Source organism: Pezoporus flaviventris, unplaced genomic scaffold, assembly GCF_033815535.1.
Source record: "Pezoporus flaviventris isolate CSIRO_AGI_PZ_B2104156 unplaced genomic scaffold, CSIRO_AGI_Pfla_v1 ptg000002l, whole genome shotgun sequence".
NCBI classification, from domain to species: domain Eukaryota; kingdom Metazoa; phylum Chordata; class Aves; order Psittaciformes; family Psittacidae; genus Pezoporus; species Pezoporus flaviventris.
In genome coordinates this window covers 51,100,063-51,124,875 of record NW_026892550.1, presented here as the reverse complement: position 1 = coordinate 51,124,875, position 24,813 = coordinate 51,100,063, and the positions used below count along the sequence as shown (strand labels likewise).

Genomic DNA, 24,813 nt, shown 5'->3' with positions numbered 1-24,813 from the left:
TAGTGTTTTCTTTCCTCTGCTCCCCAGTCCTCTACCCTATTTCTTGTCTCTACATAGGTCTGTATGGGACCCCTCCTTAGGCTAACCTGGAATCCAGGATTCCATCACATCCCTTTCTTAATGCACCTTAGGCCAGGCTATATGCTGTGTGAGTCAGGATGCAGTGTCATTATGATCTAATTTTATTAGGAAGTTCAGAGAGGATGAAAAAGACTTTCCTGAATGCTGCTCTCTTGCCTGGTGCTGTTGCTGCATTATTGCAGTTAATAGCCTAGTACAGATTGTCCAGTGGTTTGTGTGATTGTGTCAACATCATCTTAATCTACTAGTAAAATTGTTTCAGCTGTGTATATTTTTTTTCTCATCTGTCATTTTTACCAATGGAAAATCTGATTTTCAAGTATGTGTGACAGCGTAACTAGAAGAAAGAGCGTGTACTGATTGCAAAGTTGAACTTGCAGCAAAAGTTAGCTACAGAGCCCATCCTGCAAACTGAAAATGCCACAGATCAATGTTGCCATTGTAAATGCCAGTTCAGAGAACAGAAATTGTGGATAAATAACAACTACAGTTGAATCCTAAAAAAAAAACATGGATTGCCTAAACCCAAGGTCTCTAACACCAAGAAACATATGAGATCACATTGCAAGGGAAATTCCTCTTCCAGTTACAGTTTGCATTGAGATGTGATATAAAATTCCCGTTGATTTTGGTTTTAAAGAGGGCAAGGAAATCTGATAGTTTAAGATTCTGTAGGTTTTGGTTTTTTTTTCTCAAGGCAAAGTGATACAATTTCTTGTCGAGAGAGCATCTGTCGAGTCAAAAAAGAGGCTCTGATGGAAATTGGGGAAGGCTTGCAAGATCATTCTTGCTGCTACTTCAAGTTTTATTTCATGTTAAAGCATCTTGTGGGTATTTTCAGGCATGACTGGATTATGGCTCAGCTTTTTATTTTAAAATGGTTCCCTGCAGTGGTGAGAAGTGTTTACCTGTTTTATCACATCAGAGACATTAATGAGACTTCCCAGCATGTCTGCCTAGCTGCATGCAGGGAGTAACTTGTCTTTCTGCTCTGCTGACTCAGCTTACTCACTCAATTATGTTATTCCAGGGAGAGCGAGAGGTTTCCTTAATAATGAGCTACTTTGGCAAGCACACTTCACTTACATTTCTACAGACTGCCTACAGTGGTATATGAAGACATTTGGAGAATGCTTATGGATTACAGTTGGCTAGAAGTTGCTGTTTGCACACCCCTTTTTAAGGTGTGGGTTCTGGAGCTGGAACCTTTGTGGGGAATCAGGGTGGTGGAGAAGAGGTGGAGAAGTACAGCTTGCAAACTAAACGGAGCAAACTTTAGGAATAGGAAGTAGAAGGAGGGTAGCAATAAGATGGCAAGGAAGGACTGAATCTGAAGTGTGAGTTTGCTAGAGAGGTTGTATTGAGAACAGTGACTTTATAGTGTTTAGAAAATTTTCGAGAACGTTTCCTAAAATCTGCACTTTTGTTTGTTTCTCTTTTAGAAGTAATTCTCATTCAACATCAAAAACATTGAAACTGTTTTGTATACCATTTGCTAATAATGGTTATCAAAAAATGGTGGGGATGGAGGGGGAGGAAATAGGGAGTGTATCAAAACTTGTATTCCTTTTTATTTATTTATGATCATTAGAATTCCTGCCTGTTTAGGTTTCATTCTGTCAGTAACAGTGGATTTAGGCATCAATGTTTCTCAGTTGGTACAGGACTTAAGTATTTCCCGGGCCATCAGAGTTAGATGTAGTCATTCTATTTGTTTAAAAACAAAACACCCCACCAAAGATAAACATGCAAAGGAAAATGGTCTAAGGGGACTAAGTACTGCCTTTATCTACTTAATTACGAAGGATATAGACAAAAACATTTGCATGGAAAATACTAAGTGCAAACATACTAGTAATGATTGGTTTCAGTTATAAAATACTTTTGGATAATGCAGCTAAAATCCAGTGTTCTTATTTAATTGGCTTTGTTCTTAGATGCTTCCTGAAAACTGACTTTGCGTGTCTTGAAAATTCTTTTTTGGATAAGAACATGATAGCGGTGGCTTTGCTTATAAATTTGTGCTGAAGTGTCCTGTTCTTGCTTATTCTCCCTCTTCTACCAGTTGTTTTCTTCTGACAGTTATGTTTTAGTTGGTATAAAATAGTGCTATTATATATAATTTTTTTTTATCTCAAAGTTTATGTGATGGCACCATGGGATTAGCTGGCAGACAGCAGCTGGAACACTGTTGTGGAGGGTAGTAGGAAGGGTGTTAAAGGTTCAGGAGAATCTGCAAGGTTTAGGTGCTATGGGGCCGTGACAGCTTCAATCACTTAAGTCCAGTGCCAGACTATAGGTATCCCTAGCAGAATGGTGGTATGAAGAGGAGAAGTGTGAGGTGGACTGGGTAGAAGGATTGACAGTTTATTGTTAGCTGTGTTTAGCTTGTGCTGAGTGACAGTTCATTAGAAAATTCCTGTGAAGGACATGCCTCACATGAAATACAGTTGTTATCAGATACAGCAGATAAAGTCAATTTTTAAAATATAATTAGGAAAGATGGTCTTATAAATGCATGTATATATTTCACTGTGCATTTGAAGGAAATAAATTCATCTGATAAAACAGTTGCTAAAAAAGAAAATTCAGCAATTCTATTTCCCGCAAGTCTGTTGAGGAGCTTTCAGCTGCAGCTTTGTTCAAAGCCTACATAGAGATAATGTATCGCTAAATATGCTGTTGAAGAAGATCTGGACATACTAGGTCAAAGCAAGGATGATTGTAAAACTCACGGTTGAATGTGTTTCTCCTTATTTTCAACCCAGTTAAAGTAAAAAAAATGTCCTGGTTATTGAAACCTGTGCACAGGGCAGATAAAGTTTACCTGTGGAGCACTTCTTGTGGCGTTATACTTTCAGATGAGGAGAAAATGTTTTTTTATCAGTATAGGAAAAATTTGACTAGTTTGTTTTCTGCTGTAGACTTCATGCTTGCCTCTTAAACTTTTATTCTTTCCTGAGGCATTCATCCCGTCTGCTGAATTAGACAAGAATTACATAAATAAAAGTAGGAAGTGGTTGTGTAATTGGTCTCCATCATAATGTAAATATTTCTCCATAAGCCTTAATTTGGTTCATCTCAGCCAGCTTCACTGGCATGGTCCACATTTATAATGCCTGACTTTGCTGCCAGGATTATTGTTACCTGTAATCTGACCCTACTTTAAGGATAAACTCTTTGCAGTGGACTTACAACCCTTCCCACCTCAGTGTTGCTCCACAGATGTTCTCCTGAGGAAGAAGTGTCACTTGAGGAGGGTGTAGTGACGTCTGCAAGTTTAAGTCATCAGGCAAATTAAGCTGTCTCAGCTAAATGTGTATTTATGTCTCCACTACTCTTTTTACATTGATACCTTTCTTGGATACTGCAGACTTGTGTCTGCTCTGAATCCCCTAGACATGAACTGCTGAATTTTTTTTTGGCAAGTCTGAAGTTTGTGAGAAGAGTTTGATTTTTTTTTCTTCCTCCTCCCCTTTGATGCAGTTCATTTCCATGGACTCTTCTTGGGGAAATCCAGCTACTTGACTAGGGGGTTGCTTTAGACATCAACTGGGAGTTGGCCATGTCATCTGTCACACTGTTATTTTTATGGAAACAGGTCTCCCTTGAGTATTGGCTATTCTGTTGAAACAAATCATAGAATCACGGAATACTTAGGGTTGGAAAGGACGTTAAGATCATCTAGTTCCAACCCCCCTGCCATGGGCAAGGACACCTCACACTAAACCATGTCACCCAAGGCTCTGTCCAACCTGGCCTTGAACACCTTGAACCTCTTATGCTGAGGACACCAGAACTGCACACAATACTCCAGGTGAGGTCTCACAAGAGCAGAGTAGAGGGGCAGGATCATCTCCTTCAACCTGCTGGTCACGCTCCTTTTGATGCAGCCCAGAATATGGTTGGCTTCCACAGGAGAACACATTATCCAGAAAATCAAGCATTTTTCTGATTATAAAGCATTGTCACCTCTGATATTCTGAATTTGGAAGGAAATTATGTACTGAGACTAGCAATTTGTAAGTTCTGTTTTGAATACTGTCACATACATTGGAAAAGGTGGGCTAGTGCATTCCCTGAAGTACAGTTACGGATTTTGTGAGTAATTTTGACTGCTTTTTGGTAACATACTTTACAACAAAGGCATTTCTAACTGCAAAAGGACTAAGAAATCTTTTTTTTTTCTGAGACATAACTCAGGAAAATATGTGTATGCACCTCTGTTCTCTCTGGCATGTTCTCTAAACTTGGACTAGTCCTCAGGTTAAATGAGAAACTAGCATGTTTAGAAAACAAAACATGTTTTGTTTTCTTAACATGATGGTGTTCACCTTAACATGATGGTGCATGCCAATGTATTTTTAATTACATAGTGCATGAAAATTTAAAAAAAATAAAAATAAGCACTTTCAACATTTACTTAAAGTGAAAAAAACCTTTTAGTGAAGATACAGTTCTGAAGGTCCCACCATGGTAGCTGGGAGATTAAAGAAAAAAGTCTCATGTTTGCATATATAATAATAGGAAAGGTGACTGTAGCAGTCCTTCAGCTTTTAGATCTTAACATAGGATTTTCAAACCTGATGTTCCCAAGGACAGAACCCTAGGGCATGTCTATTGCTTGCAAAGAATCCAAGTGTGACCCTCTTAAACAAGCTGGAAGTTTCCCTTGTGTTTTATTTTGTGTGAAGCAAGCTAATTCTTTTGGGTGAAACTAGTTGTAATGGCACTTAAAAGTTTCAGCAATGTAAAACAACCGTTGAAGGTAGGTGGAGACATATGGCTTTCACAACTGTCTAATGGTGGCCATACTTCATTATTTTCTTCTGCAGTTCAGAGATTTATGTGTGTTGGTAATTAATGAAAATACAGGATTTCTGCATTGTTATTCACAAAAATAAGGAGGGTTAGACGTTTGGGTTTTTTACTTTATTTAGATATGCATGATCCTTCAAGAATTTAAAGTGAAGAAATGCCAGCACTTAGAAATAGTTCTGAGATAATTCACAATGAAGGCTCTCTTATGAAAAACAGTTCTCTCCCCCAATCTCCTCATTCCCCAAAACTAAGGAACAAATTTTCTGGGTCATAATACAGGATTGTTTTCTTACACTTCTAGTGTCCTGATTTGTGCCTGGTCTTTGGCTGGGGTGATACCTGGTGTTTAGATAGCTTTGTATCTTACAGAGGCATCCCTGCAGCTTTTGTGCGAAGTCTACAGTTGCTACCCTTTTTTCCCCACTCCAAGGATGAGGCCTTTCAGCTTCTTCTTTCAGAGTGTACGTCCTAGCCAATTTATGTAACTTCTGGTGCTGAGAAACTTCTTGTGTGTTTTGTGACCCCCTCGGCCACAGTGAATAATTCATTAACAAATCACAAACTGAAATAGTTTGCACAGATTGTCAAGCAATTTTAGTTTTTAACAACTTCAACAGAATAATTGGCAGATGGGCATTTGGCACTGCTCTGGAGCTTTTCTGTCCTGATGGTTTTAACACAGACTATTTCAGAGTTATAAGGAAAAGATCTGTTTCTGTCTAACTGGGTTGTTACACTTTGAGGTTGTAAAATAAATAGAAGTTTCAAAGAACACCATGTATTCTATCACCTTTAATTTTCTTCTTTTAAAGTCTAGGGATTCCATCAAGTTGGATGACCTGAAGGCAGAGGTGTCACCACGAATTTCAGCAGAAGATCTGATTGATTTGTGTGAGTTGACAGGACCTAATCATTCCAAAACACCTGTAAAGAAGACAAAGTCTAGCAAGCCAAAGTTGCTGGTGGTGGACATCCGTAACAGTGAAGAGTATCCTTCAGATCTGAGTGCCAGCCTTGCCAAATCATGCTTGTGTTAATTACTTCCTCATTGTCTGCAGGCAGTGAAATGTTAGAATGGTAAATAATGGAAGGGATGTGGTAGAGGTACAGTGCAAGGACTGATGGTAGACTTTGTCATGGGCAGACTGAGTTTGCAGAGAAGAGGACAAATATATTTTTGCCTTCCATTTTAAGCTGTGGGTCTAGTTAAACCGCGTTTTTTTATCACAGGTGTTGTCAGTAGACCTTCCTTGTTTAGTATTTTGGAAGGGTGTGGGGCTTTCCAATTAAGTAGAGAGGAGATAAAGAGGAGTTAATAGCTCATGTGCTTTGCCAGTCCCTCAGTGGAAAATCAATTCCTATTGAATGCCTTCTTGGTACTGTCAGGAAATGCAGCCATATGGCTGCCTAACATATCTTCTAGTTATCTTTAAGACTTTTCTGATTATAAGCTATCTTGAAGCTATACTTTTATCAGCAACTTACTTATTTGTTCTTTTTCAAATACATATTTTTTTGTGTCTGAAATATTTTTTAAAATTGTTTTCCTGAAGTAGCATAGTTATAGGGCTGGGTTTGTTTGGGATTTGGAAAGGGGAGCCCTTCTTTGGGGAGGGGAGCCCTGTGCTTTGCCAGGAACACAGATCTTCATCAACATCCATCTAAAAGTGGGATAATGGTAAGATTTCATTCGAGGTAACTGTTAACATTATGCCGAGTATTTGGGAATAGACTTGGTTTGGTTTTGGCTTGTTGTTTTTTTTTTAAGTATTGCTCCTTTCGTAATAGCAAAGGTGATGTAGAATTTGGTTTTGTGGTAGGTGTACTCTTAGCTTGCTGTGTCACAAGCTTAAAAACAACTTATTTACATATCTATATTTGTCCATTAAGAACTAATGGTTTTAGCTTAATGGGCAAACAGCACTCAATGGAAAAATAGCAAAAGAATCATGAGATTTAGTCCACCTTTTACTTTCAGAAAGGAAGTTCATTCCTTTTATGTACATCTGGCTTGTTCTTAGAGATCTCCAGTAAGAGAGATTCAACCAGCACCCAAACCCTTATGATTAGAAAAGGTCTTCCAGTGTCTAACAAATGCAGTAACATACTGCATGCTTACTAGAAAAGTGTAAATTCAAGACAGTGAAATGAATGATGGATTGGTGCCAATATTTGGACTAAAATATATAGTAAAAAAGTAAATAAATAAAGTTTCAACTTCATCTTTTTCATCTAGCTTGTTAAAATACCACTTTAGAGGTAATTGTATATGCAGAAAAACACTGCTACTAACATTTTTCTCTATTAAATGTTTAGCAATATTTGTGGCAAAGTCAGGTGAAGTAGAAAAGTAAGTCTTGTTTTTACTATGTAGAGGTAAATTTACTATTTATGTAGTAAATAGAATAGTATAACTGGACTATTCCAAATTAAAACTGTTTATTTTTAAGGAATTACAATTTTATTGTAGGCCAAACTTGAATCTGTAATGTGATCCTCTGTGTAGTTAAGACAGAATGGTCAAAGGAACACAAAATGTAGTTTTTCTTGCATGTATTAATTTCATGCATCAGTTAAGTATTCCAGTTAAGCAGAGATACATGTGTCTGAGTAGTTTGACTCTTTATTTTCTGGATTTCAGCAGCTTCTTTACTCCTGGATATCTAGTGTGTTGAAAACATGGTCTTCTTTATTCAGAAAACAGTAAACATGCAGGCTATTTTATGAGAGATAATTTCCTCATCAAGAGAGAATACTTTTCAGATTCAGTTTAAGGGAGAATTCCCTGGAATTAGAAGCTTATTGTTACTGCGTAGAAAGCGTTGATACAACCAAGTTAAATAATGTTTCTATTTCTACATGCATCATTCTGTTATTAATTATTTAAGCTAGAAATCATCAAGGAGAATGCAGAAGGAGAGCAAGTAATATAAAATGCCTGGACTACAGTTGTTGCACTGAAAGGCAACTTTCAGTGTATCTGTGTGTAGTAATAAATTTATTTACATTATAATCAGGATCAAAGTCAAGGTGTTTGTTAGATTAGCTTTCCTAATAGCTTGATAGTAGGTTTTACTGTACTGTTGTACTAATCTTATTCTATTCTAGCAGAGTAGATTCAAAATTTCAATTATTTTGAAATCATTTGACTGCTATGATGTGAGGGGTTTTATGAGGCTGCCTTTCATGTGACAGACCACTGTGAGGTGTTTCAAAAATATGGTCATTTCATATGTTTTAGTGTTACTCATCTTCATTATCTACGCCTGTCATGCTAAACTTCACCCTCACTTTGTTTTCAGTGTGATTTGAAAAAAGCATGAGAGGACTTTCAACAAGTATCAAACATGTTTCATTTTTCATACTAGGATGCACTTGAAAGCTCAGGCATGGTTTTGTAATAAAGCTCACATTCCAAGGCCAAGAGCTATTGGCCCTTTTTCCCTAGTAGACAGCTTTGTATCAGAAGACTTTCTAATGAAAAGGTAATAAACTCAAAGCAGTGCCTATATTGGCCAGCAATTCATCTAAGACTCATTTCTTTTAGCATGTTAGCAGAAATACTGGCAGCTTTCCATTCCTGATACAAAAATTGTAACTGCATAATTACAGTCTCTCAGTCTGTAGCATAAAATCTTGGCCTTTTTTTTGTCTTAGTACTGGAATGCTTGAAATGATCACATAAGGTTAGGGAGCATGTGAATGACAAAAAAAAAAAGGCATTTTGGATCTGTCTAGTTTGGTACTAATGTTGATATCGAATGTATTTATGTTTTAACAGATTAGGTCAAGTTTCTCTGAGCAGTTAAGCATAGTTGTAAGTGTGAGCAACTAAATCTGTCCAAAATAATTTTTTGTCTAACTGATGATTGTTTCAGAACTTTTACTGTGTTCAGTAGCAACGAGGGTAGTGTGGTTATACATGGGATTGAGGAAAGGGGGTTGGCACAAATTAGTAAAGGAGAGATGTCATAATTTTCCCCTTCAAAATAGAAACAAACTGACAACACTAATGAATGGTACGTGATGATCTTTTGTTCTTTCAAATGTTTTTATGTAGCCATGTTTATCCCAAACTATAACAACGATAATCATAAAGCTGAAAGTGTTACACAAATCGCAAGAAACGCATGCTAATATTAATCTAAGTCATTTAAATTTTATCTCCATTTAAGGCACCTCCTTTATTAAAAATTATTCTGGAATTTAATTATAAACTGAACTAGCTTTCTGCAAGTACAGTTATAAAGAGTGACTAATTGGATATTTGATATTGTGAATGTTTTTGCAGAACTTTTCTGTTTTCTGTTTCCCATCTTGTCAAAGCTGTTCTTTCAAATTGTTGGGGAAAGGGAGTGTTCCCAGGCTTGTGTGTACAGTCCATGAAAGTAATTCAGGGATTTGTCAAGGTCATAGTGCATTTTCAAATTCATAAAAAGTAATGTAGTAGTGGTCCAGCTTAATTTTATGGAAGAGACTTTCACATTCAGTATTTGATCATAAAATCTCATTGAATGATCATCCTTTGGGAGTGAAGCACAGCTGGCTATATCTCAGTGTTGCTTGCACTTGCATGTTGTTTTCTTTTCAATACCAAATACAAACTTACTGGGACTGCAGATAATATATATGATGCTCATTGTCTCGGAATCTGAGTGCATGTGCATTAGAATTTCAGTTTGGATGAAAATTGCAGGGGACTCATGGGGCTTGTCAGAAGTCTTTAGGAAATTTTCCAATAATCCCCATTTAGTTTTGGTTCTCATTTCAAGTACTTCGTTTTGCATAAAGCATCTCTGGAAGAGGTGCTCCTGCTGCTTGTTGGTAATTGGCTCCTGTTATCAGACTAGAGCTGATTTGAAGTAAAATCCACGAAAATATGTATGCTGTGGATAGTGGTTCTGTAGCACAAAGTGTTTCATTTAGCAGATCAGTTTCTGTAGTGCTGTGCGATGTCCTTCATGGAGAAACAACTCTTCATTCCATCCTTTTTTTAATAGGTAGTGTCAGAAGTTGTTTTCTTCATAAGAGTAAATAATCAAGGAAGTTAGTGAAAATACACCAGCATAAAAGACCAGCACTGTTGTATCATGACAGCCAGCATGACGAGTAGGTTCCTCCTACAGCTTTGCATGTACCACAGATTTCTCTGCTTTTCAGATGTCCTTAACTGATCTTCCTAAGGTTTAACCGTGGCCACATTTCAGGCAGCATCAATGTCCCATTTGCATCAGCATTTACTGCAGAAGGCGATCTTGTCCAGTGTCCAGCAACTGCCACACTCCAGAGCTTTAAAGGAAGAGTTGTGGTGATTGTAGGAAATGCAATGAAGAACACAGCTGCTGTAAGTATATTACTATAACGTGTATATTTATACTTAAGAATACATTAATGGCATGAGTTCAGACAGTAGTAAATAAATGCTGGAGTCTGGGTAATTCTAATTAGTAACTTTGGGTATGATGACAGGATTTGGAGTGATTTTTCTGTTACTGTTTATTTCTGCTTCTGGACCAAGACATATTTAGAATCATAGAATCATAGAATAGTTAGGGTTGGAAAGGACCTTAAGATCATCTAGTTCCAACCCCCCTGCCGTGGGCAGGGACACCTTAACGCTAAATCATATCACCCAAGGCCTCGTCCAACCTGGTCTTGAACACTGCCAGGGATGGAGCATTCACAGCCTCCCTGGGCAAGTGTATAAAATGCCAAGAGCCAAACGGAGATTATTTCAATGACACCTTACATGTTTAATGGTGGGTTATGCAGCTTTCAACAATTACACTGTAAAACACCAAACATCCTAATTTACCTCAGTAGGATCCTAGCCATTCACTAACCTCCTGAGGAATAGGAACAAGAAAAAGAAAGTGCTTTGATATTCACTAATGAGTGTCTATGGGAGATATCCCACATACTACCAAATAGTTTTCCAGGACCAGTCAGAATGTTTTCTCTGAAACAAAGGAAAACTGCAAGTATTCTGTTTAAAACAGAGCAAAGGAACAACCTGAAACAACTGTGTGATGGACAGAAAGGACAGAGGCTTTTACAGTGCAGATTGTGGATTACACCATAGTTAAGAAGGTACAATTTTCTCCTGTAATGTAGTGACACTTCTTATGCAAACTTAGAAATGTTTTTTAAATGAAAATTGAATCTTTCCTTTGCAGTGCAGCTAAAGAAAACTTCCAGTGTGCTTAGTAAGTGCAGGTACTTCAGTCATGTGAAAGGGTGCTGCCTTATCCTCTAAACCCTGACTTTCTGCAGCTGAGACAATGTTGACCCAGTTTAACTGGGATTGTCAATATTGTATCATTTCCATAGAAGAGAAATACTGCTTTGCCTTTAGAGTTCTTGAAAGTCTAACTAAAGAGTGTAGAGTTTTAAATAGCAACAAAATACTGGATTGACCAGTTTGACCAGAAATTAATTAAATACTGGAACCTAAATACTGGTAGGGACTTGCCACCTCTGTCATGTCCTTAAAGTACATATAAAACCAGCCTCAATTTGACTGCATTGCTAAAACTTAGAATGCCTTCCTTTTGTGGATTTTTTTTTTTAAGGCCAGTTTCAGTTTTACTCTGCATGACTGCACAGAGCTGTTTGCCGCTATTCACAAATTTAATCATTCCAAAACTGTATAGCTTGAGGCTTGACAAGAACAATAGCTGATACTTTTTGAATTTTACTAGTTAATCCAATCATACGAAAAATTGCAGATGTGAATGCTTGGAAACAAAACAATTTTGTACAAAGAAATGCAAGATGTTCAGCTTAAAATGTACTTTTTCTAAACAGTTACGTTATTTCCAGCTGAAAAGGAATGAGCCACAAATTATACCCTCCACCATAGAGGAGAATTTTTCAGAAGCATTCACTGATATTTACTCCATTAAAAATATGGAGATTGGCACTGTAAGATGTTTGGTTTGAATATATGCAGGAAGGAGAGAGGTAAAAAAAAAACACTGAGTTTTTTAGGGGCTATTTGTAATTAGAAGGTTGAATCTTTCTGTTGTGTTTAATATCAGTAACCTACTTGGCATCATTAAATAAATAATAAATTAAAAAAAAAAAAGTTGAGTGTACTGAGCAGATATGCAGAAAAAGCCTTTTTCCCCTTTTCATCCTTTTGTGTTTGTATCTTTTGTATTTGATTTAGTGCCAGATGATGAAACATTTAAATTGGAAATAAAATGCTGTCTAGAACTTGGTAGACTAGAGGGAAACCTGAAAACTTCATCACAGCACTGTTCCAGCAGGAGGCAAAGGAAGCCAGGAGTGCCACAGACTTAAGCGTAGCTCTGGCTCTAGTTGAATTCTTGTTAAACCATTTAATTTACTCACCCTAAATAATAGATTGGTTGATGTACAAGAGCCTTACTGAATGTGCCATTAGCAGCATAAAGGTATTGTAAAGAGGAGCTTGCACTGGACATTGTGTTGTGCTGCTTGGCTCATGCTTCTCTGCGGAATACTTCCATTAGGCTGGTTCTCACTTCATGCCAGCCTTTCTTCTCCTAAGGGATTCTGGGCACTTGGTAACAGAGCAGATACTTGTTTGTCTCTGAAAATAGCATGAAATCTCTACATAAAAGGCATTATGCTGGAGTTAATCAACCAGCTTCTATTTTGCTTTTTAACTTTTAAATGGTAGCATCTCTTAAGTGAATTAATTCCCCTTTTCCCACGTCCATTGATAGATAAGTACCTTGTAAATTCCAGTATAGGCAAGGGATCATTACAGCTGGGAGAATGATACTTAAATAGGCAATGAGTGCTGAACTGTAGCTTCTTTTTTTTGGTGTATGGCAAATAGCATGTCTTCTGATTTTTGTCACTTTCAAAGTCTGAGATACAGCAAGTACAAAAGCAGATGGTAGTTATGCATATGTAGGATGGGAATTGGTTTTTTGGTCTTTTTTTGAAGAGTGACATTAATTCTTCATCTCCCCATCTTTAATCAACTCTGAGGTCCTAAGCTATTATCTGTTTTCATTTCCAACTTTTTGCCTCTATTACCACAGTATTGACTGAAATTAGAACAAGAAAATACCTTGCCTGTTACTAAATCATACTCCAGCAACTCAATTTTCACAGTAACACACTTCTGCTTGTGTGATGTGGAGGTTTAATGTATATGTGTTTCCTGCTGGTTTGATAAATGCTTAAAAAACATGTGTCTTTATAGCAGGGAAGTAAATTCTAAACCATAATGTCTAATTGTTACATTAATTATTTTTTGTCTAGATAAGTTATGCTGCTATAAATATGTTGTCTAGACAATTTCTACAAGTTACTGAAGCAAGTAGTCATTCTTATTGCATCACAATAGCTAATAGATAAAATGTATGAATTATCTCCAAAGCAAAGATAAGCATTCCTGATTTTCCATGAGATCTTTCTGACCCTTTTCAAGGCAAGAGGGAGAGGGTCAAGTTCAAGATTCTTCCTGTATAACATGTTCCTAGCCTGAAAAAAACTGTATTTTCTACACACTTTAAAAAAACACATTTCTTGTTATAAGAAATCTGAGACACATAGGTTAAAGTGTCCAGTTACCACTGAATTTGTGTGATTTTGTTGTCATCTTCCTCAGGCTTATGAAAAAGGCCTTGCCAGAGAAGCAAGTCCCTGCATGCTGAAGTTGGTTTCTTGTTACAAACCTGTCTTAAAACCACAAATGGATACCCATTAAACTTCATAGGGCGATCTGAAGATCAGGTGTTGCATACAATACCAAAGAGCCGGTGCATTCATGCTTCTAAAGACAGATACATTTAGTTAGAAGGGTCCAGTGAAATCTCTGGAGTGAAAGTAAATAGAAATTGGGAGAAAAATTTCTTGAGATATTTCCACTGTACATCTTTTACATTCTACATTTCCTTGTAAGTATTCTCTGCAGAAAAGTGATTGAACAAGGTGAATGAAAAACTGAAGGTACTTTCTCTTTGCGGGGATGGAGGGGTTCCTTATGATTCCCAGAATGTCTTTTTCATGTTTGTTTTATCAAGGCATCACCCCCTCTTCTGCACTCAGACTCAGAGACTACTGGAATCATCAGGTGCTTCTCTGTTGCCTTTAAAGATGAAGAAATTAACTAAGACTGAAAGACTTAATCAGCAACAATCCTGCTGATTGTAACTCTACCCCAAACATGGTTAAGTCTTCATTATTTTATTCTGTAAAGTTTGTATTATTGTAAAATGCATAGTGAATGCATGTTTTCCTTCATCAACAGAAAGTAGCCCAGCTGCTGTTGCCAGTACGTTGCTCTTCACACAGCCTGGGAAAGATACTTGGTTTGCCAGCCAGGAGTGGTGTTCTGCTTTTGAAATTCTGTCTGTCAGTGGCTTGGATTAGTTTGCTCTGAATGCCTATGGTACAACAGAGTGACCTAAATATTCCGCCATCCAGCTAGATATGAAAGAGGAAAGGGGGAAAATGGAAGATGGAGTCTCAGGAGCAGAATCTGTTCCTTTTCCTCTTACGAAGTAGGTGCAAGGAAAGTAGGCTACTTCTAAACCTCCAAATAGGTTCCCTCTCTTAATTTTTATTGAGACCAGTGGCTACAGTTACCATAAATTTTAGTTGTAGTCATTGTTTGGCACATCTGGGTGCCTTATTTCACAGAGGTTTGGATGTTCCCAAGATGAAGGATTGCAGAGCCCTCCACTTTACCTATCGAAAATATCTGACTTCTGAGATGCTGGCAAGCAGGATCTCAGCTCTTCTCAATCATCTGGACAGGAAAGATGAGAAGTGATGAATCCTGAATCCTGGAGTGGTGCTGTCAGGGTCCAGAGTTTCATTCAGGCATGTCAGCCTTGGGTTATACTGTCTTTGTGGGCTGCATCTCTGAAAGAGCACCCTTGTCCTTGTATGAGCTTGCATGGTTTAGGTTGTATCTGTATCACTCAGGGGTACTGCATTGTAACATAGAATTATCACTTTCTGCGGCTGTTTTTCAGCTCTAGAGTGTTCCCTAAACTGAATCAGCTTTTGAAGGGGACTGACCAACTGCTTCAGGAGGGAATGTATCCATTGTATGGGAAGTCCAGTGACTTTTGTCCTAATGTTTAAGAAGAAATAGGACAAAACTGGCAGTTTGAGTGGTGTTAGTAAAAAGTACTGAAAATCACAAAGGTTTTACGCTAACAAGTATTCCTTTGAACGATTTTCAAGATATAGGGCAATTTTTAGACCTAGTGGGGTAGTATAATCTTTCAGGAAGACTCCTGCTTTTGTTTTTATATTTTAGTCAGCTGCTATGCATCTTTATAAAATTACATATTTCTGTTCACTAGCAGCTTTTTTTATTTTCTGTTGAATCAAAAATAGAATAGGTTTGCTTTCTGCATTTTAAGTTTACAATCCATGCAACTGTATTGTGTGAACTGAACATATTTTGGTCAGTATAAGTTAGCTGCATTACAACTAAATCTCTACAATTGAGTTTTCATTTTCAAGTGCTCACTGTCAGCCTGGTGGGTTTTTTTAATAAATTTTTTAAATGGAAAAGTAAAAATGCAGGTGTTTAAAATTTATAACTTGGAGAAATGTGTTTATTCTCACTTTAATTCTTGGTAAAATTTATTCTGAAACTAGCTATTAAATACTTGTTTGTGTAGGCCTGTTTTCAAATCTTTGCATGTAAGTATGTAAGTTACCTCTAAGTGACTGCTGTATTTTTGTACTGGTGGAATAGAAAGTGCTGCTTTTCAGCCAGGTCTGCCCGTGAGGATTTTTCCTTCATATTGTTAGAGTAGGTTGCCTTTTTTTTTTTTTTTTTTAAAGTGTGTGTTTGCACAAAATTGTGCTTTTTGTATTTCCGTTCAGTTTATGCTACTGACCATTAACTAGGCACTGTTTCTTTGATATGGGAGGCTTTAGGGGCCTATTTTTCCATTGGTGTTAAAGTGGCATTTCATTTCTCTGGAACCCTTTAAGATAAGAAGTAAAAAAAGTAGCTCAGTAAAACAATCTTGTGTGCTGGGTCTGCATTGTGGCATGGAAAGTATTGTTTAAAAAGCTCTAGACTGTTCACCTTGATTATGCTGTGCTTTCAAAGTGGTGACTGAAGTCATACAGCAAAACAGTTTGCAGTCCTTAAGTGGTTTGTATAGCGTGTGCTTATTAATGAAAACCTACTAAAAATCTTGTGGCAATGGATGAGTACTACAAAATTGGGTTGATATTTCTCCTCCAGCTTTTAAAGTATCTCTTTTCCTTCTGACTCTTTCAGAATATGATATTAACATTTATACCCTGGTAACATTTGTCGCAGCAGTCTTTTTTTTGGTATTCTGGTACAGTATGATAGATACTCCTCCTTCCCTCCCAACTTGCCCTTTAATTACAACCTGTCACAAGAATGTCTGAAGGTGAATAATGTTTACATAGCAACCCTGATGGCTAGCCTGAAGGGTGCTGGGAGCGATGCCACTCAAGCTGTTGTGTTATTAGACTCCTTGCTGTAGACAGTCTGAAAATGTGATATGCCTGGTGTAATACATTTGACATACTTGAAAGCTGTGATTTCACTGCTTGGAACGGGGTAGTAGGAACATTTTGATAAATGCTCCAGTGTTCAGATTATTAAGGTTCTTGATGATACTTAAAGAAGCAGTCCTGTTATGCTGTTTGTATTGACAGCAACACCAATACAGGGTAAAATGTTTAATATTTGTCCAGATTTTGATATGGATTTGCTGTGATCTTGTCTGTCTTTAAAAGCCTGACTTCTTGTATCTGCATGAAAGAGTCTTAGCTGACTGCTTTCAAACATAAATTACGAATGTCTGGCTCAGTTATGCTCACCAGGAAAGCTGTTTTATCTAGAATAGATTGATGCATTACTTAATAGAGGAACAGCGTTTCCATAGTTTTCACCAAAGCCATCACATAGTAGTCATTAAACAAGTTGTTCACATATTCATCTTTTCATATGTAATATTTGCTGTGAAAGTAGAAGGAGTAAGTTCAATTGAAACACTAGATGCAGCCAGTAAAAACATTGTAAGTAACTGAACTTTCTTGGAAAGTGCATTTTGAGGAAAGGCCACATGAGGCAGAAAGGGAAAAAGCCTTAATCTTGTAGCATCCCTCTAATCCTCTGCCTCAGACAAGCATAACTCATTTCGTCCAACTAGTGGTGTTGTCTAGATGGAAACAGAAGCCCTGCAGAGGACTGTCATCTTGTTGGTGGTATGGGGAAACAGATATATCTCAGAAGTAATGTCAACACAAACATTTGATAAATTTGAGAAAGTATAATCAATATACAAATGACATAAGGTCCATTTCTATTTAAAATTAGCCTGAATGTGGAAATGTTATTGTGCACTAATTTTACAGGTTTCAATAAATCTCTCTCTAAAATGTAGGTGGTTTACAGGTTACTGAGGGTGATGTAACCTATTTGCTTATCTCCTCACCATGTTATCTTCTGTTTTAAAAGCACCTCTGTAAATTGTTTAGTGGACTACAAATTACATATTCACATAGCTGTTATTAAACTTCTAGTTGACAATTTATGATAGCATTTGGAAAGGAAATAGAGCCCATGTGGGAAGTGTAAGGTGGCAGTTCCTGCTGTAAAAAGTCTGTGGCATTAATTAAAAAAAACACCTTGAGCTTTTTTTGTGGACCACTGATTTTTTTCAACTTTTTAGGATTTCTTTTTTTATTTCTTGGGTTTAAGTTACTGACATTTGAACGTTAATGAAGGTCACATTGTGGAAGAAAACTGTGTAGCTATTTCAAATAGTCTGTCCTCTCATGGCAGTCCATCAGTACACATGCCAGAAATAACACTTTTCATGTGTTTTGAAAATATGGCTTCATACAGTGTATTTTGGCAGGCAAAGTTACCAGGTGGTGCTGGAACATTTCAGAAACATTGTGAACAAGTTCCCGTTCTTGTCTGTGGCAGAGGTACTCCTCTGTCGGGGAGAGGAAGGCACAAACATGTACTGAGGAACAGAACTATAAAAAGTCAAAGCTTTAACTAGGAAGACTGCAGTACTAGTTAGCAACTACTTCTAAATCTACTCTTCACTGAAAGTTACTGTTTGTACTTTCAGTGATACAGTGTAAGAAGGCGGAAGGTAAAACTAGGAATGTCTTTAATCGGATCAAATTCTATTACCCTATGATTTAAGCCTTGACACTTTGCAGTTGTGGAGACAGGTGTATGTGCAAAGCTCTTGGAGGTTGATATTTGAAGCATGATGGCAGCTCTCAGCTTATGGCAATATACATGCCTTTGGGCTCCTCACTTGCAAATAGTTCCCACAGTGTTGGGGTACCAGTAGTAGTACTCTGTATTTTCCCTGGCTGTATGTTGAGATGCAGTATTTTGAGCTGTATTTGGAGCCTTTTTCACCGAAGATATGTAAACAACTGCAGACTGTCCTGTGACAACTTACAAGAAAAAGTCAGTTCATCTTGTGGTGGTATATCATCTCATTGTGCTCTTGTGCCTTCTGCCTGTCATTTGCTAACAGCCACAGACTCTGCAGTTGCATGCTTCAAGGAGGCCCTGCAAGAAGTGAGAGATTCCTCACAGTAAGATTATAAAGGAACCTCTTATCGTACGTAGTGAAGAAAATTTATTTCCAGCCAAGGTTACTAAAGCTGTTCTAAAATACAGAAGGACATGGGGCTTAATGCTCAACCCCAAAATGCAAAGCATTTGTTTGCATATTTTCATATTTTCTAATATTACAAGGAATATTAGTTTTATTATGGCTAGGGCATACAAACACTTGGAGCAGAGTTTACAATTTATTGTCTGAATTGTAAAGTTATCAGTAGACAGAGAGTGGAATCTCTCTGCTGACACATGGGACACTGTACTTGCCAAATAACATTCTGCTTTCTCTCAGTCTGAACGTTTGTGGCCATTTTTCACTTCTGCCAGTTATGAGCAGCATTAGTGTCTGATACAGAGCACCATCCATTAGTCACAGGTGGAGAGCACTGTGAGGTGACAGATGAGAGCACTGTGAGGTGACAGATAAGTACGTATGAAGTAGAGATGTCTGGTAGGAGTATTTCGCTAGGAATGTATGCTATTTTTGTACCTCATGGTATGCACAGCTGAGCGCTGTTTTTGACAAACAGAAATGTCTTTGTCTCTGTTTTACTATATACCATAACTTCATGGACTGTGATTATAGCAAGAGGTTGTTGGACTCTCCCAGTGAGAGGACCTCCATGCATATTACACCACCTCTGCATCAGAAAGCCTTTCTAAAAGCCTGGCATTTACTTTTCTCATGAAAAGTGGCATCCACATATAGTCTAACTTTACTATTAGCTGGTTTGATTGTTTGATTATGGGTATTTTTTCATTTGATCCTTTGAATCCTGTACTGACTTGACCCAAACTAATGGGAGAAGAGATTATTGAACTTCTTTTTGGTCTTCCTTAGGCAAGTAACTGAAGCAAACAGTCAAAATGTCTTGACTGATCACTATGACCTCTTACTCTGTCTCAACAAGTCCTCTGTGGTTACAGGTTGTGTACTAGTTGCTCATGCCCTGGTTAAATCTATCCTGAAACACAGAGAAAGGAATGAAGTAGCTATGTCTGACACATAGTGAACAGAAATAAATTCCTTGTATATACAAAATACCTTCAGTGTGAAGCAAAAGTTCTCGCTTGGAAGGAGTTTAAAACTTTGCTCCTGTGAACTGTTACCTGGTAAAGAGTTTATTTCAGGATTTGTACTTGATCAGGTAATCATGTAGTACATCTTGTTCTGCCTTAGTATCTGTTATACTATCACAGGTAATTAGAAGGAATGTAAACGTAAAAAGAAATCCCGTGCACTGTTTGGATGGTGTGTCTACTGCTGTTCTAGAGTTGGTAATTTAGTTCTTTGTGCAAAGTTAGTTCTTTGTGCAGAGTTAGTTATTTGCACATCATACTTGCACAGGATTCTGGAATAATGTTACAAATTATTTTAAAGAGTCAAAAAGGGAATTAAAAGTATTTTACATACCCCTTTTGGATGCACTCAGTAATTTTATAAATTGTACTAATTTTTCAACCATCTCAAAGACTGGCATGGCAGGGCAGTTTTTTTCACAGCTATTACAAATAAAGTAAAAGTACTATAGTTTCTCTGATTAATCCATTTTGGTGGCTTGCTTTTTAATGTATTGCAGTCATTATTTAAAAGGCAAGTTTGACATGTGATACACAAAATGTTCCTTTTTTATTTTAATATTTTAAAACTTTTGTAATTTTAATTTTTTAATTATTATTGTTATTTTGATACACAAAATATTGTTCCTTCATCAGTATAGCAACTGATGTGTAATGGGTTTATTGAGGAGAAAGGCTTTCAGGGATTGGGGAGGGAGGAGGGAGATGTGCTTGCACTGTGTAAGCTGCCTATGGGCCGACTAGGAGCAGGGGAAGTGCAGCTGTTAGACCCCAAATTTATATTTGACATCTGTGAAATTAAGTCATGTGAAACAAGTTTGACAGGTAAGCAGATACTATACCATCGAACTGTGATGCTTGTATATTTGGGATTCTACAGAAAACAGTTGGGATTTAGACTAATGCAGAGAAAAATACCTGTTTCCAGCAGTTACCTGAATATTAGAAAATCCTGTTAGGATGAGGTAAAGTCCTGCCTAAGCAGAGATAAATAAATTTCAGAGTTATCAGTGATGCTTTCATGACCACCAAATTAATTCCAGCTGTTTCAACACAGGCCTGGGTTCCTGTGTTGGACTAGCTGGTGCAAAGAAGGAACTTCTAGGGCCCAATAATTTTTTCTTTTGCTTAACTTGCCACACTGAATACGAAGTTATTTTTATTTAAGGACTGTAACGTACAGCATGCTAATGATGTATCTGTTTCAGTTTGCAGCTCATCTAGTGAAAAACAAATATCCAAGGGTATGCATCCTAGATGGAGGAATCAACAAGATCAAGCCAACTGGTCTCCTCACTGTTCCTTCTCCACAAATTTAAGTGACTTTAAACATTCAGGACAATATGTCTGAATAGGGAAATCTTAACCTGAACCCAAAGGGCATTATGGCATCTTCACTATACAAGCTATCATGATGATCATGTCTTATCCTGCAGATCTTGATCACAGGGGCTTTGTGTTTATTCTTTGGTATAGAGCTTTGGTTGGAAGAGATGAAGACTGTGAAGCTTCAAGCTTTCCAAGAAACCTCTTTCAGCATTGATGTAGTGCACAACTAGTTGAGCAAGTCTGGACACAAAAAGAGTAACTCAGCTGACATTTGGTATCTTATAAAGATTTATGCAGAACAAAGTAAACTAGCACTGGATGGCTCTAAGCTGCGTTTAAATAGATTTTTCAAAAGTATTTTACTGTGAATGTTGAAACTGACAAGCTGAAACTGTACCCTCTGTGTATCCTGTGAAAAAAGTGTGTTCTTGAATATTTTAAAGAGTAATTGCTGCATCTTGTAACCTACTTTCTTTTTGAGAAAGCATTTTTTATCTGGATTAGAAATAAAGATGTGTCCCAGATCGGAAGTCACTGTAAGAGCTGCTGCTGAGTCAATTCAGACTGTATCATATCCTACAGAAGTGGAGAAGGCCTGCTCCTCCTTGGAGAATTTAACATTCTATTTCCACAAACACAGCAAATGCAACAATTTCTAAAACAGTTACATTGCTGGAAGGTTAGGCTGTTGACAATACTATGACTTATGACTATAGATCAGATGCTTCATGAATAATAGTGCTTTCCCATTTTAGAATCTCATGCCTTAAAAAGAAACACTGCAATTTTAATTTTCATATGAAAACATTTGACAGTAATCACTCTTGTATGAAGTGGAGGTGCAAAGTTCTGTTTGGTTTTCTGCTCTTTCAGCTAGTGGTGTCAATTCTGTCTTTTTTAAAAAAAAAAAATCCTGCTTCTTAGCAGATTAAAACTGACAAATTGAGACAATAAAGCTGTTTCTAAACTAAGCCTGTTTCTAAACTTCCACTCATCTACACCAAATGCTGTAGATGAGTGAAAGCAGGCTTCTGCAAAGGGCATAAGGTGACTGTGCACTAGAGATGTGGAAATTGCTTTGCAATAAGCCAAAAGTATTGAAATCACAGACAGAAACGGGAATTGGCATCTCTCTGTTGCTCAAAAGCTAAATATAAATTTGATTCAGACAAGTACCATCTTTCTAGATATGTACAAACAAACCCACTCTTAATTTCTCCACATCAGAATCCCAGGTTAGCTTTGCTAGCATGTCAGGTCCATAATTCTAAAAATAATGTGGGAGAAAAAAGGCTAGGAAAAGAAAATAATTTGTCTTCAAGAATGCCACTTGAAAATAGTACCCTTAATCCAGCAAAACCAGGTGTGATGAGACTGACAGTATGGCTCTGAAATTAAATGGGAATTTGAAATAATTTATTGTAGAAGACAAGAAACTTTAGATTTCTTTTTCTACAATTTTAAAGTTTAAAAAACACTGGTGAGACATGATGCTTAATGATCACTTAGATGTATGGATTAAAATGTATTTCGTAAAATGAACAACATTACACCAAAGGTCTCTTTACATGGTTATAGTTGCCTGCTAGTTTGTGAACTTGACACCATACTGTTTATTAGATCATTATTCAGGACACAGCAGTTTATATGATACAACCTCACTGTTAGGGTAATGAGGATTTGCTGTGAAAGGTATGGTTATCTTACACCTTAGCTGAGGATTTTATAGCATGAATAATTTCTAGTTTGGCAAATGGAACATTGCAGCAGCTAACATTATTTCATTTTTCTTCTGTCATAAGTGAATTTCGAAACAGTTGTAAGGGAGAGGGTCAGTGAGAAAGCTGTGAATAGTTTCTATAAATAATTGGCAAAATGATCACTTGTTCTGTGGGGTTTTGTTTCGGTTTGGTTTTTTTTGGGGGGGAGGGGGAGAGGGGTTAGTTGGGCTGGTTTGTTTTAACTGAAACCATGGAACACAAGACCTTTAAGAAGATGCTGAAAGAGGACGTCTTTGTTCTCGCCTGTTCGATGATCAGATTTTATCCTGAATCTACAGAAGCTAGTCATTAGCATCATGTGCTGTCTCCAGGGAGGTTTAGTCTTGCCACAGCTTTGGTTTGAGAATTTTATTGAAAAAGTATGATGAGTAAAAAACAATATGGGGGAAGGAAAGCACCTTTTAGCTCTGTATCTTGGCAGTGATTTGTCTAAAACAACTCTGTGCAATTAGAACATGCTGATACGTATACAGGCTTTCTTTGGTCTAAGGTCAGCATAATTTTACTGAAGCTTTCGAGAAGTTTTTGACTTTAAAAATCCAAGATACCTGACCAGAGAGTGGTCAGAAATGAAACTTAGGGACAGATCATCATGTTCCTCTGTTAGCAGAGCTACAGAAGTTTCTGGTGAGGCCCTAACTTTAAATTTATCTGGAGACAAGAGAGGAGCAGTGTGGTTACTAACAAGCTTCCTGATACTACAAAATCATCCACTGATCCAAATTGTGTCTGGCTGCATGTAGAATGAGAAAGACCTTGTGGTACTCGGTGTCAGAGAGATTCACTATGAAAGGGTACACATGAGGCCCTGGAGAACAAGTTTAAATCATATTCAACAGTGAATTTGTTGACAGATAAGATATCATTGCAAATGCAGCAGCCAGAAAGCCACACAGGTTATTATTCTGTTTGTGAGGAAATAAATTAACAAAACAAGTTGTGCCATCAGAAAATTAACTCCTATGGTACATTTTGAACACAGCATAGACGCGATACACAGTGTTAGAGTGGGCCAGAATAAGATGTTAGTTACGTTGACTGAAACTCTTCAGTTTGGAAAAAGAGGCAACCAAAATAGAACATCCTATCTTTTGTGGAAAGTACATCCCTAAAACCTGAAATTTGTCACCAGAAGAGGCCAACAGTTTATAAAAATACCCCTAAAGAAGGATTAGGCAGCTTTATGGAAGAGCTCTCTTTCTCACTGTTAACCACAATGGTTGAGAAACAGTATTCAACTTGGGGTTTTCCTGGTCTGTTAATTAAGAGATGCTGAGAGAGTAGAACTGCCTGGCAAGTTCTGTAGCTAACAGCTGGTTATGGCTGCCAGTTGCTGGTGTACCTGCACTTACTACTTTAGTCAGCATTTTTGAAACTGTTCCTATCAATAGGCATGCTATGCCAACTTACTTTAATTCAGTTATGCAGGACAAGCACTTGGTCACAAAATTGGCTTCTGATTTCTTTTTCAACAGAGAAGGAAGATTCTTGCATTTTGTGGAAATTTATCATTAAAAAATTTCATCTAGTTTTTGAGGTATTTACCAAGTTTAAAAGCATCAAAATGTATTTGCTCTGTAACCCCACCATTTTTGGCACTGCTATAGTGGAGCAAGCAATTGTCAAGTTTCGTAGAGCTCTTGAAAGATTTCTGGAGGTCAGGTTTTCTAAACATGTACATTTCTAGCACTTTATTTATTCCAGCTGTACCATTGACATTATCTTTTAGACTGCAACTGGATACCATAAGGTCTAGTAAGAGGGGAAAAATATACGTATGTGTTCTATGCTGATGTCTTCTACTGATAGCAGAAAAATGTCCTAACTATTTCCCACTGTTTGGCCTGGAAACGGAAGCCTCTCCTAGTCTGTTTTTTTCCTACCATTTGTAAACATCCTGAATCTGTTCTAGCCACCTGGGCTGACAGCTTCGTGCCAGGACATGCAAATTCCCCACAGGAATTCCAGGTGGGCATCTAAGGAGAACAGCAAAGGAGCAAAAAGAGCAAATCCCTCTTTTGGCAGTCTTAGACAGTCAGAGGACTGTTCTCCTTTAGACAAGACATAGTCCTTTGAGATTTTATTACACTTTAAAACTTAAGTTTTACGGTTGTT

The 24,813-nt window shown here is 37.4% G+C and overlaps 1 protein-coding gene across 1 annotated transcript in view; it reads left to right on the top strand.

The window, feature by feature from the left end:
• The window catches only part of TBCK (TBC1 domain containing kinase), a 93,220-nt gene extending 71,769 nt beyond the window's left edge, over positions 1 to 21,451 (top strand). Inside the window, exons 23-25 of the mRNA XM_061478275.1 lie at positions 5,715 to 5,890; positions 10,087 to 10,246; positions 20,797 to 21,451. Of these exons, the coding sequence (XP_061334259.1) occupies positions 5,715 to 5,890; positions 10,087 to 10,246; positions 20,797 to 20,907 (447 nt within the window). The 3' untranslated portion in view covers positions 20,908 to 21,451. The remainder of the gene's footprint in view (positions 1 to 5,714; positions 5,891 to 10,086; positions 10,247 to 20,796) is intronic.
• The last annotated feature ends 3,362 nt before the right edge of the window (positions 21,452 to 24,813 follow it).